The 13,662-nt window shown below is 43.3% G+C and overlaps 1 protein-coding gene across 1 annotated transcript in view; it reads left to right on the plus strand.

Moving 5' to 3' along the window:
• Positions 1-6,405: 6,405 nt before the first annotated feature.
• Positions 6,406-13,662, plus strand: part of pcdh7a (protocadherin 7a) — a 55,026-nt gene continuing 47,769 nt past the window's right edge. The window contains exons 1-2 of the mRNA XM_049571839.1: positions 6,406-8,975; positions 10,718-11,894. Coding sequence (XP_049427796.1) covers positions 7,552-8,975; positions 10,718-11,894 — 2,601 coding nt within the window. The 5' untranslated portion in view covers positions 6,406-7,551. The remainder of the gene's footprint in view (positions 8,976-10,717; positions 11,895-13,662) is intronic.

Raw genomic sequence — 13,662 nt, forward strand, 5'->3', positions numbered from 1 at the left:
ACAATTTGCAGTGCTCATTTAAACTGTCGATTGTGTGCAAAACATGAGAAACCCAAAGAATTTTCAAGGTGAATAAAGGAGCAGTGCAATATAGATTGTTATAAATGTAGGTGAGTGAACTTTTTAAGAGCTGGTTGAGTTTAAACTGAGCTGGGGCTCTGTAATAAATTCTGGATGAAGTCAATTGTAAAATAACACACACTGGAATCTAAATTAAAGGGATTAAACATCTTTCACACATGCCACTTCACACTATTTCCCACTGTTAGCCCACTATTTCCATCCCACTGGTTAGTTATTATTAGTTTCTCTTGACCGCACCTCTAACGTTGACGGAATTCAGTTGAAAACTTTAAAGATTTTAAAAAATGTTCTTGGGAATTGGACTGGGGGGCAAATAATTAGTATTCTCCAAGATCACGCACTCTCCAGACTTCATATCCTGATGCTAATTCAATTAAATTTGCTGGAAACCTATTTTAAGTGGGGGACCTAGCAACTTCCACCTTCTGTGATGTTTACCCATGTGAATACTCCTCAACTCACCCAAACAAATAATCACTTAAATCATATGAATGACTGCTAATAATGACAGGATAAGACATTCTACATTCTTATTTTTGTCAAGAAATTCCAGTGTAGACCAAAACCAAATGGTTGAATTGAGTGATATATAATTTGCTTTGAGTCAATCCCACATACACCATCCTGCTGAGGTCAATACTCACTAAAAACACCAAACGTCAATCAATCAATCAATCAATAGGGCGGCAGTAGGACTTGGGTTGGGAACCGGAGGGTCGCCTCTTCAAGTCCCCATCTGGACCAAAAATATGGAGCTTGGACTGGTAGCTGGAGAGGTGCCAGTTCACCTCTTAGGCACTGCCAAGGTACCCTCGAGCAAGGCACCGAACCCCCCAACCACTCGGAGCGCCTGTCATCGGCAGCCCCCTCACTCTGACATCTCTCCACTTAGTGCATGTATAGGTCCTGTTTGTGCATGTGTGTGTTTGGACCTGTGTGTAATTGACAACAGAGTGAAAAATTGAATTTCCCCTCAGGGATTAATAAAGTATTTTTAAAAAAAAAAATGTAAAAATTAAAATTAAATAAAGCAATTATTATTTGTCATATGAAATTGTACAAGGTATAACTACAGCAAAATGTGATCCTGTCAGCATTCACTGCTTTATAAATGTCCATGTTTTCTGTATGGCTCTGGAAATCAATGGTTTCTGTTTGTGAAACGATTTGTCTGTCCACACATCCTGACCTAAACAGCCATATGGCTGCTCCACCCAAACACAAGCAGTGACACTGCTCTGCAGCCGGCTCTGCACAGTGTATAGCAGTGATCCACAGCAGGAGCAGGACAGCGCCTCACATTCCCCGCGTCACACCAGTCCTTATGCACCACAACACACACACCTCATTTCTTTCTCTTGCCTGAATCCGCTGGTCTGTCAGATTGGCATATAGAAAAAGAGTCATCTGGTTGAGTGGCACTGTCTAGGATTTAGCCAAGTTATGGTGAATCAAAGGACATTACAGTTCATGTCCCGTAGGAAAATGATGCAAAACAGAGGTCGTCCAGTTTATTCCCCAATGTCTGTGCAGCAGGATTTTAGTTCAGCTGGTGCCCATTTCTTTTCCATTGTCTTGCCTCAGTATTTACTGATACATTTAAAAAACCTAAACTTGGCTAGCTAGAAGTCAACAGAAAGAGAGTTTACAGACTGGTGAGCTGATTTCCGCATCCCAGTGAGTAACTTGCAATCACACACCACAACCGTCCAAAGCCAACCACAAGTTGACAGAGAGGCAACTGAAAGGTTCCATGCTCAGATCATACATGTTTTGATCTGCAGCTGAATATAGCTCCAAAACAAGGTACAATTACAGCGCCAAGCTGTTCAGGAAATTACACAGCCTTTTGTATTGTAGAAAAAATGCATTTGTGACCATCTGTGTTGTCAGGTCATGAGCCCTGAATGTTTTGAATGCAGTCCAGAATATAAGTTTTAATGTAAGCCCGTGAAGCTTGAAAAACAATACATGCTTTTTTAAATGTATTTATTTATTTATTTAACCCATATTTAACCAGGTAACTTCCACTGAGATCAATGATTTCTATTACAAGGGAGACCTTGCCAAGACAGCCGCATAAAAAGTTAAAAACAATAACCACAAAAAACACAGAGGATATAAATTAACATCTCAAGATATTAAAATACCTATTCACAGTGACAGGTACAGACTGATTCATTCACCCTTGTGCTTATGAGAGCTTTGAAATCAGGCAGAGAGACCAATTCTCTTTTCTTTGACTTATGAAGGCTATTCCAAGTGAGAGGAGCAAAGCAAATAAAAGCTTTCATTTTCAGCTAAGTCCGTGCACTTGGAACAGACAACAAGACTACATCTTGAGATCACAGAATATATACAGTCAGATCTCTGTGCAATCAAAGTGCAAATGTATGAAGGAGTTTACCCAGCATAGCTTTATAAATGAATAAGTACAAATGACTGAGCTGAGCTGACCATGGCCAAGCAGCCTTGGAGTAAAACGTACAATGATGAGTGAAGGCTTCACAGTTTGTAGCAAATCTCAATGCACTATGATTATAATTTGCGGTATCTAATATGTGAAAAAATGTGCGATGCATTCATGTACAGCAGATCACAGTAATCAAGAACAGGTAAAATGGTAGCAGAGACCAGTCTTCTTTTGGCCTCAAAGGAGAAACAGGATTTGTTTCTGAAATAAAACCCTGATTACAGCCTCAGCTTTTTAAGAAGATTATCAACCTGAGGTTTAAAAGAAAAGCTGTCATCAAGCCAAATACAGAGAAATTTGTAACTGGAGACAACTGCTAAAACTTCTTTACCTGGGCAGTAATAATATCCAAAGTGTTCACGGTGTGTGTGAATGTGCAGCCCTCATAACAAATAAGCCTTTCAAAATAAATGCAGGTCCCTCAACTAACCATGTGTGTGTGTGTGTGTGTGTGTGTGTGTGTGTGCAGGGGGTCTGACAGTAAGGAAAGTAGAATAGAAGTGGCAGAGCATACAGGTCCAGGAAAAAAAAAACTCTTTCAAAATTTTTTGGGATTTTTCCAACAGAGAAGGAAGGCTAAGTATTTGACCACCAAATACTAATGAGTTCAATGTTAAGTCAGAGTGGACGTTTGTGCCAAATTTGAAGAAATGTCCTTGCGGTGTTCTTGACATATTGCAATGATGAGAATGGGACGGACAGATGGACAGAACATAATGCCTCCGGCCACAGTTATGGCTGATGAAGGGGCATAAAAACGCTCTGTTATGCCTGGTTCACACTATACAACATTTCTGTCCATTCCAACAGTCACTATGTCACATTACGCGATTGTGGAGTCATAAAATCGGGCCATGACTTGGGTGATAGACATGACACGCTACATGATCATCCACACCAATCATCCCTGGTCGTCTTTCAACACTCATTGTCGTTCACGATCCATGCCGATACTGCATTGGGCTCGAATCGGGCTGATATCGTATAGTGTGTACCAGGCATTACAGTCACAACAAAGAGAGAGAGAGAGAGAGAGAGAGAGAGAGAAGGACAGACAGACAGCAGCACATGATGGAGAAGTGAACAGTGGATGCACTGCATGAACTGTATCTTAAAAAATGAATTGTGTGTATGTATGTGTAAGAAACCCTTTTTAATATTCCAACAACATAACTACAGTTAAATGTTTTTCCAACTCTTGTCAATAAATGTTTCAACAGTTGTGAAGTATTCTGTTTCTACTCAATACTAACAACTTTTAATATTGTTTAACATGAGAATTCATAATCTGGAAAGTTGACAACATTTCTGAGGTATACATTTCAATTTGTCAATGGTTATGACATGTAGGTCTATTTTGAATATAAATAAGGTGCCAAAGTTGTTTTTTTTTTAAATGGATCAAAATAGATAGGCATGAAAGTAGGATCCCCCGTACCCTCCTGGGTCTGGGCTGAGCTCCCAGTGTCTTTAAATCCTAGATCACCCCTGTTTGTGACCTGTTTTCAAAGACCTACACCTTCAGTCAGAACAAATTATCTTATGGCTGAGTGCCACAGATTGTTGATCATGTGATTCAGTGACAATAAGAAAAATATAGAATAAAAAGCAACCTTATTCTTTAAGTTGAAAGCATAAATGTATTTGCATAAAGGTTGAGCTCCATGGAAACTGGATGGCAACATAAAATGTCTCATTGCTAAATGACTAGTGCTGCTGGCCAAATATGGAAGTTATTTTCTTTGTATCCGCAGTTCAAAATAAGGGTACTGAAAACTAGAAAGTGTAAGATGTTACAGGTGTGTCTGAGCTGCTGTGATTTGTATTCTTGATACCCTGTGAATGGATGGATGAACAGTCATCCACAGGTTCATTATCCCAGACCTGTGCCTACAAAGAGCCTGCGGAATGAGCACAAAATGCCTTCAGGATATCTGGCAAATTTGATCTCTGATACTTCACTTGAATAACAGTTGCCAAATGCTATCAGATATGCAGATTGTCTTCATTTTTTCCACAGTTATCCTTGTAGACCATGTGGTGAAGCTGTGATCCTCTTTTGTGATGGCACAAACAGTAGATTAGGCCTTTAGGCTATAACGGATGTCAGCCCAGGTTATGTTTCTCCAAAGAAGAACATCCTGCCTTTAGCTAGAACACACAAACACACACACACACACACACACACACACACACACACACACACACACACACACCAGTTCACTTTTCATTCAATATGCAAATTGAAACTGCAGCTCATTTGCTGATGAAAGAGGATTCATGCTCAATTATATCTTAATGGGTTGGATATAACAGTACACTCAGGCCAACAGATTTATTTTAGATGATTTTTTTCATTAGGTCGAATCTGACTGAAATTTTTCCTAAATCAACTGAAGTAGCGGGAAAGTGAACTGAGCTGACCCAGGGAGCAAAGACACACACATACACACACACACACACACACACACACACACACACACACACACACACACACACACACATACATCTCTCTTTCTCCAAAACTTTCTCTCAATTGAAATTCACACGCATGCTAATGCACGCGCGCACACACCACTGGGCGAATCCCCGACTGATTTCGAGGGAAATAAAAGCGCGCGTAGGTCGAACGACAGAGGGCGTGGGTGCGCTTGGAGCGGACGCGTGCCGATGCCTTTGGAATGCTAAGCATATTGGCCCATAAACACACACACGCACAAGTTCCTCCTGGTGCAGCTGAGAGAATGAGAGATGCAAAGGGAAGTGAGAAACATAGGGGGAAAGTCGGGGAGACAGGACTGGGAGATGGGGGGGGCATACAAGAGAGATAAAGATACATGACCTCTCTCTGCAGTTGGTCAGTCTCTGTTTGCTCTCTGCCAGACATAAACTGTTCACTAATAGCCGGTACACTCTCTTGGTCAATAACATTATGTTAGGGAGGATCTCCCTACTTTCTAGCCAGGCCGGGCGGCGCAGACAGTTGAGTCCTGACTGGCTTGGAAATCAGAAATGCAGAGGGGGTTTAACAGAGCAGCAGCGTGGAAGCCCCGGTAGTGTTCAATAGCAGCAGACCGATGCTGCATTGCGCTCCTCACCGAGCAGGTCGGTCCGCCGAGAGACAACATCCTCACGGCAGTGTGTGTGCATGCTTGTGTGTGTGTGTGTGTGTGTGTGTGTGTGTGTGTGTGTGTGTGTGTGCATAAGGTGCAGGTTACTGCCAACAAAGAAACGCAGAGCATGTCTGAGTATCATAAGAAATAATAAAAATATAGAGTATGTATATGCTTTTATTTTTTGTTGTTATTTATTTTGCCATTGCAATATTAGTTGTAATAGTGGGATATAAATGACCAGTGGATTATAGTACCATTAGGTTAGACAGTGTACTTTGTGTTCCACTAGCCTACAGTATAAATTACTGCAGGCCTCGAGCATCACTGTAATTTCCCATCAGAGAGTATGTGATCATTTCTGTCTCCTGCAGAAAAGAATGAATGAAGCCTTCTACACTTGCCCCGGCAAAAAAAAAAAGCTGCACCAGCAGAAATGTGACTGAGCACTGAGCTGACTTGTATTAAAGCCAGATCACTCTCTTTTCTTCCCCGTCTCTCTTTGTCCTTTGTATGAATGTGTGAATAAAGATATTTTCCCACCAGGAGCTGTCAGCAGCCGGGACACCAAGCCATTTAATCTTCCTATATGACAGGGGGAGGTGAGGTCTGTCCCCGGTAACCGACATACACACACGGCGACCCAACACCGCCTCTGCTGCCTCTCCCGTTACAGCTCAGCGATCGAGTTACGCGGCCGGGGAGAAAAAAATGTTGCAGTAGCGAGGAGAGAGGGAGAGAGAGAGAGAGGAGGCAGAGAGACTGCAGCATCGCTGGAGACCGGCAGCAGCAGCAGTCCCAAGCAGTGCAGGTGAGAGGGAAAAAAAGCCAGAGGAGGAGGAGGAGGAGGAGGCGCATGTGGAGGAGAGAGCGAGAGAGAGAGAGGAAGAGAGAGAGAATGCGGGACTCTTGGAAAAAGACGCATCTACACTCGGTCCATCACCGAGACATCCATCCCGAACACAGGCTGCATAGGATTACGCTAAACTGATGATGATGATGATGATGATGATGGTGATGATGTCGGAATCTCCATTTTTAGCCCATCAAGACAGGCTCTGATTTTTTAGTTTTATTGAGGGGAAAATATATATGAAGAGAAACTCGCTCTGAAAAGCACTCTTGTCTCCTCATAACTTACGTGAAGGAATCCGACGGCTTGGCACGTTGCTCCACTGCGGGAAAAAGAGGAAAAAACGCAGCTGGATCTGAAGGTAAGAAAAGATCCAGTAGCATCATCCCAAAGACTTTTTTTTAAACTGATTTCCTCTTTGGGGGGGATGAGTTAATTTTCCTCGGCGTCCGGAGAGCTGAGCAGTGTTGTGTTTTTTTTTTCTTCCTTTTGTGCGGTGCTGCATTGCAGTTTCTAACTGTGAAAAACGCGAGAAAAGCCGCTGTCCCGAATGTGACTGGAATAAAAAGAACTTACAAATGGCATTATGAACTGATAAGCGTCCTCCGGTGACAGCGGGATAGCTCACCGATTTACGGCAAAGAAAGAGTGAAGTGGATTAATCAAAGGCTGATGAATTAGTTGTTCCCTTTTTTACGCAGCAGGATGGATTTTTTGATATCTTCGTGGCATGAACAGCCCAGCAAGAAATTATTATTATAGAAGTTGAAAAAAGCACTGCTGAGTATTGGAGGGGAATAAAAGAAAAGGAGCCTGCACCGCTGAAGTGAACTACAGTGAGAGTGCGGAAGCTTTTCCCCGGACCTCAGGCGGCAGTCCGCAGAGAGCGATAGGGAGAAGGTAAGAACGGATAAATCAAACACCCACGCTGTGAGCTACACCAGACCACAAAACACCAATAAAGAAAAGACAAGCCGCAGCTCAGAGGCAGACAGCGGGAAGGAGAGAGGCGAGAGGAAGAGGGAGCCATGCAGAGGCTTGGTGCAGTGCACTCCTCCGCGGCGCAGGCTCTCAGCCTCGTGGTCTTAGTGCTGCAGCTGCTGACTCAGCTACCGGGTGCCGACTCAGCTCTCCGGTACCGGGTGGCGGAGGAGGGCCCACCTGACGTCAAGATAGGCAACGTGGCCGCAGACCTGGGCCTCACGGCAGGTACGGGCAGCGGGGATGTCACCTTCGCCCTGGAGAGCGGCTCAGAGTTCTTCAAGATTGACAATGTGACAGGTGAGCTGACAACAGGCCCACGGCGCATCGACAGAGAGAAGCTCCCACAGTGCCAGATGATATTTGATGAGAATGAGTGTTTCTTGGACTTTGAGGTGTCAGTGATAGGGCCGCTGCAGAGCTGGGTGGACCTGTTTGAAGGCCGGGTGGTCATAACAGACATCAATGACAACACACCTTCCTTCCCCTCACCTGTGCTCCAGCTCTCAGTTGAGGAGAATCGCCCAATAGGAACCCTTTACCTGCTGCCCACTGCGACAGACAGGGATTTTGGGCGGAACGGTATTGACCGCTATGAGCTGATCCAAGATGGTGCAGCTGGGTCAAGTGCAGCAAGACGCACAACAGGAGGGAACCCCATTGCTAGAGTGGATGGACTTGGGGACCGGAGGGGTAGAAGTGGAGATAGTGGAGGAGGACCCAGGAGCACTGTGTTCGAACTACAAGTTGCAGATATACCAGATGGTGAAAAACAGCCACAGCTCATTGTGAAAGGCACATTGGATCGTGAGCAAAAAGACTCATATGAGCTCGTTCTCAGGGTTCGGGATGGAGGGAACCCACCACGTTCCTCCCAAGCCCTGCTTCGTGTTTCCATCACTGATGTGAATGACAACAGCCCACAGTTCGAGAGGTCCACATATGAGGCAGAAATGGCTGAAAATGCTCCTCCCGGTACACCTGTCCTCCAGGTCAGAGCGTCAGACCGTGACATTGGAGTCAACGGGCAGGTGGAGTATGTCTTTGGAGCGGCCACTGAATCTGTCAGGCGACTCCTGCGGCTGGACGAGGCGACTGGATGGCTCAGCGTCCTTCACAGGATTGACAGGGAAGATGTGGCTCAACTGAGGTTCACAGTAACGGCCAGAGACCGGGGTCAGCCACCCCGCACTGATCGCACCACTGTAATTTTGGCTGTCCGGGATGAAAACGACAACGTTCCAGTTGTAGAGATCCGAAAGATTGGAAGGATCCCTGTTCGAGATGGAGCAGCGTTAGTACCGGAGAATGTCCTGGTGGATACGCCAGTGGCTCTGGTACAGGTATCAGACCGAGACCAGGGAGAGAATGGGGCAGTGACGTGCACAGTTGTAGGAGATGTCCCATTCACACTGAAGCCAGCTGGTGAAACAGCACTCCCACCCCTACCTGCAGATGAAGCCTTTGACAGGTAAGCCAAACTAAAGGTAACCCATCACAGTAAGCCGCAGAGATGCTCAGTCATTACTGCTTATAAATAAGCACTTCCTAAATTACTCTGAATAAGGACTACAATTAATAGTTAGTTTCTTGAAAACAGACTGCTAGATACTGATGAACCTGTATCTAATAATCAGCCCCTGTCATTTGGCTGGGATGATGCACTACTTTTCTTGAGGGAACACAAAATGGTTAACTAATGATGAGGTAATCATGAAGTAATGATGCATTTTAAATAGGAGCTCAGTATAATGCACCACTTTACCTAAGGGGGGGACAAAAACAACTATGCACATGATAAGCAAATATTATTTGGATATGTGCCATTAAGCACCAGATTCACAAACCCAAGGAACAATTCATTTTAAACGGGTTATTATTCATTAAGGAAATGGCCAGAATGTTTAGACACTGGTTCATTAACATGACATTTAGCAGTCTGTTCTTAAATTCTCTACTAGACTGTCCTTAATTCAGAGATATTCAGGACCTATACACTGATTTGAAGAGACTTCTTGGCTCATTCCTAGGTAGCTTCCCAAGTTTGTAAAATGTTTATGAAGAGTTAGCAAATGTAAAAGTTAACATTATTCACAGACGAACCGCAAGTCTTTTTACCAGGGGCTGAGACTGTTTTTATACCGTATGTTCTCTGACCTTGACAACTTCACATTCATCATGCAGTTGCTTTAAGTCTCACCCACTCTACTGCTCCAGGAGGAATTACTACAATTTCTATTTTCCCACAGAGAATTCAGAGAAGTGTGGAGTGTTGTTGCATGCAGATTTCATTTAAGCTTGGTTCAAGTGGTGCCACTCATTCACTAAGGCTACAGAGTAGTTAGAATACAGTCCATAAACTTTGAGCAAATATTCCTCTAAGTCAAGGGCTTTAGACTTTTTAATAATAATAATATTATTGCCGTGCAGGCTGCAAATGTCAGTACTCTTCAGTTAACTGTAAAGATGCTTCCTAAAGCTATTGAATGGACGGAGTAAGGTAAAATAGTGAAGGCCATCTTAGGATATCAGTGCCACTGCTTATGACACCTGTGCAGTAAGGCTGGTTTGTTGTAAAGCGCTGTCCTTGACTAAAGGAATTTTAGTCAAAGTAATAATCATGAGAGCTCTTCAGCAAATCGATCAAGACATTTAATTAAAACAATCTGTCACAGTTTTTCCACCATTATTGTCTCTCTGCAGTCAATCGGGGAGATCTCTTAAAATCAAGTGTCTATTAAAGACCAAGGCATATTAGAGCTGAAATGATTAGTTGGTTCATCGATTGGTCTATTGACTGAAAATTGACTGCCAGCTATTTTGATAATCGGTTCAGCACTTCAAGGAAATATTCCACTAATTTTTTTGGTCCCTGCTTCTTAAATTAAATTGGAGGTTTTGTTGCTTGCCTTTGTATCAAATTATTGTAATCTACATATCTCTGGGCTTTGGACAGTTGATTGGACATGGAAATAAAGCATTTTTTAGGATGTTGCCTTGGCCCCCGTGGAATGAAAATTAGAAATTTTCACTAATTTGTGATATTTTCTTCATATATAATAGAACATTCCCCATAAAAAGATCAGCACAATGACTACTGGCAAAATATTAGCAGTAATATTTTCTATGACTACTTTGACGACAAGATCTGTAAAATTAACATCTAGGGCTGCTAATACATTCATGAAATGTATTTTCTAATTATTTTCACAGGAATAAGAAAAAATACTTCTTACATACTTCTGCCTTGCTGGACTACGAGGCCACCAAAGAGTACAGCGTTACCATTGTGGCAGTAGATTCTGGCAGCCCCAGTCTGTCCAGCAACAGCTCACTGATGGTGCGAGTGGTAGACATCAATGACCATGCCCCAACCTTTGCCCAGAGTGTTGTGGAGGTCCACTTTGCTGAGAACAATTCACCTGGGGAAAGGGTAGTCACTGTGGTAGCCACGGACGCAGACAGCGGCAAGAATGCTGAGATTGCGTACTCCCTGGACCCTGCTGGTAACGGGCCATTTTACATAGATGCAGATAATGGAGATATCCGTGCCACCGGGGTTCTGGACCGTGAGCAGCGAGAGAGATATGAACTCCGGGTTATCGCCAAGGACAAGGGTACCCCCTCTCTGCAAGGCTCTGCAACTGTTGTCATTCAGGTGACAGACCGAAATGACAATGCACCAAAGTTTGTTCAGGAAATCTTTACATTCTACGTGAAAGAGAACCTGCTCGCCAACAGCCCAGTTGGCATGGTCACTGTGACTGATGCTGATGAAGGCGAGAACGCAGAACTTAGTCTGTTTGTGGAGATGGATGGAGCTGACGAGAAGAAGACAGGAGAGAATGGAGAGGGAGAAGAAGGCGAGAAGGAGCGTGAAGAGGTGTTTTCCATCGAAAACAACACGGGAACTATCTTCTCTTCTGCATCATTTGACCGTGAAAAGCTTTCCACCTACACCTTCCGTGTCCGGGCTGTGGATGGAGGGGAGCCTCGCAAAACTGCCACTGCCACTGTCTCGCTCTTTGTAACTGATGAAAATGACAACGCCCCTTCAATCACCTCTCCAGCCAATGAATCCTACACCCTACTTCCACCTGCAAGCAGTGCCCGCACAATCGTCAGGACTGTAACAGCTGTAGACTCAGACACCGGCCCAAATGCAGACCTTCGTTATGCTCTAGTCGGGGGAAATCCCTTCAGACTGTTTGAAATTGGCCACACCAATGGAGTGATCACCCTGGCAGAACCTCTTGAGCGGCGCCACAGAGGTCTGCATCGCTTGGTTGTCCGGGTCAATGATAGTGGGGCCCCCTCTCTCTGTGCCACCGCCTTGGTCCATGTCTTCATCAACGAGAGCTTGGCCAATGCCACCCTAGTGGATGCACAGGTAATCTTTATATGTAAAGATATATATTTCAGCAACATCAAAAAATACAGGTACCTTGAATGAAATACGTCTGAAGTAGAAAAGGTAATGAAATCCTCTGTGCTATTTTGATGTGTGCAGACCTCTATTAATCCACACAGTTGGTAAATGATAACCCATAATGACAGTGATGATATTGTCCTTTGATCCATTCAAATAATGGCCACTCTGATAACACATTACAATGGAGGAGGGTGGTAATGACAACTGATTGTGGCTGTTTAAACTAAAACTGGTAAGAAGATTATTTTCTTGATAGAATGAGATAAATGCACAATTTCTACAGTCTGCATGGTGTTGCAATTTTCTGCCCATTTTTGAGGAAATAATTGTGTCTATATTTGTCCCAGATAAAGAAGCCCTCTTTTGAAGGCTATTGGCAATGCCTGCTTCTTTGTAGTTTGAATGTTCTTTGTCCAGAATGCATTCTTATAATGACTATGTGGTTAAAATAACTGTTATTACTGGAGTGGTTCTTCTTTTATGGTACATTGAACTCAGAGCTGAGAGCATTAGGTGTGTGTGTGTGTGTGTGTGTGAGAGAGAGAGAGAGAGAGAGAGAGAGAGCGAGTATTAGGGGTGAGTGTGTTAGAGATGTCCCAGTTCTGGCCTTTCAATACAGAGTAGGTTGAAGTATGTTCATTTGAATAGAAATTGTACTTTAGCAGTGTCTCTTCACTATATGCCTGAATATTGATGAGGTTTGGGAGTTTTCATTGTGTCAGGCAGCCCATTCTGAGCAGAACAAGTGGTCAAACTTAGAGGAAAGTAACTGAAAGCCACTATAATCTTTGAATGAATAATGTTTACAGGGAGGGAATAAAGGGAGTGTGAAATATGTGTGTACTAACACATCCACTATTATTGAATGAATCTGTGTGATTTAGATTAGAGCTGGCTTGAAGGATCCACATTGAAGTGAAAAGGTAATTGACTAGACTCAAAGGCATTACTGAGATACCAGAAATAACATGAGTTCAAATTTAGCGTACGTTACACTGGCGGAAATCTTCCTTTCTTCTCTGCCCTCAATGTATTAATCAAACGAACTTCCCATTATGCTTTAAAAAATGTTCAACTGAGCCATAAATGTTGGCAGGTAATAATTACTAAAACTTGGTCTCTGGTGTGGGTAAAGTAATTTGTATTGACTAATAATTAAATCGCCTCAGTGGCCTTGTGGTTGCAGCGTTTGTTCTGAAACTAACAGCTTGTGGTTTTAACCCCCCACTTGAAACTTGGTTTAGAACACATTCTCATATTTTCTCTGAGGAAAAGGTCTTCAGCTGTCAGGTCTGTGCATGTAACGTGACGTAAGCGGTGCGAGCCTAAGTTAGCTCTGAGACATTTAAGAGGGAAAGAGCAGTCAGACAGATAAGAGATGCATATCTCCAAAAATGTGTCAAACACAGATTGTGTTGGTTGCCCAAAATACCATGCCATCCCGCCAACACTCGAAAAAAGGTGTTTCATTGCACCTTGTCTGTGTGAAAAAAATCAACTGGGGACTGTGATCTCAGAGGACACACCTTATTGTGCAGATGTTTGGAGGAAAAGTGTCTGTACTGAAAAGTTTGCATTTCGTGGTGCCTTCCTAGTTGTTTCTACTAAAAAAATGTATGATTTCCAAGTACATAATGTAAACTTTGGCTCATTTTTCATTTTCAATTATGTTACTATATAGCCATACTAGAGAGTAGCATAGCAACTACAATAACACTGTGCTCTG

Source organism: Epinephelus fuscoguttatus, linkage group LG3 (genome assembly GCF_011397635.1).
Source record: "Epinephelus fuscoguttatus linkage group LG3, E.fuscoguttatus.final_Chr_v1".
NCBI lineage: Eukaryota > Metazoa > Chordata > Actinopteri > Perciformes > Serranidae > Epinephelus > Epinephelus fuscoguttatus.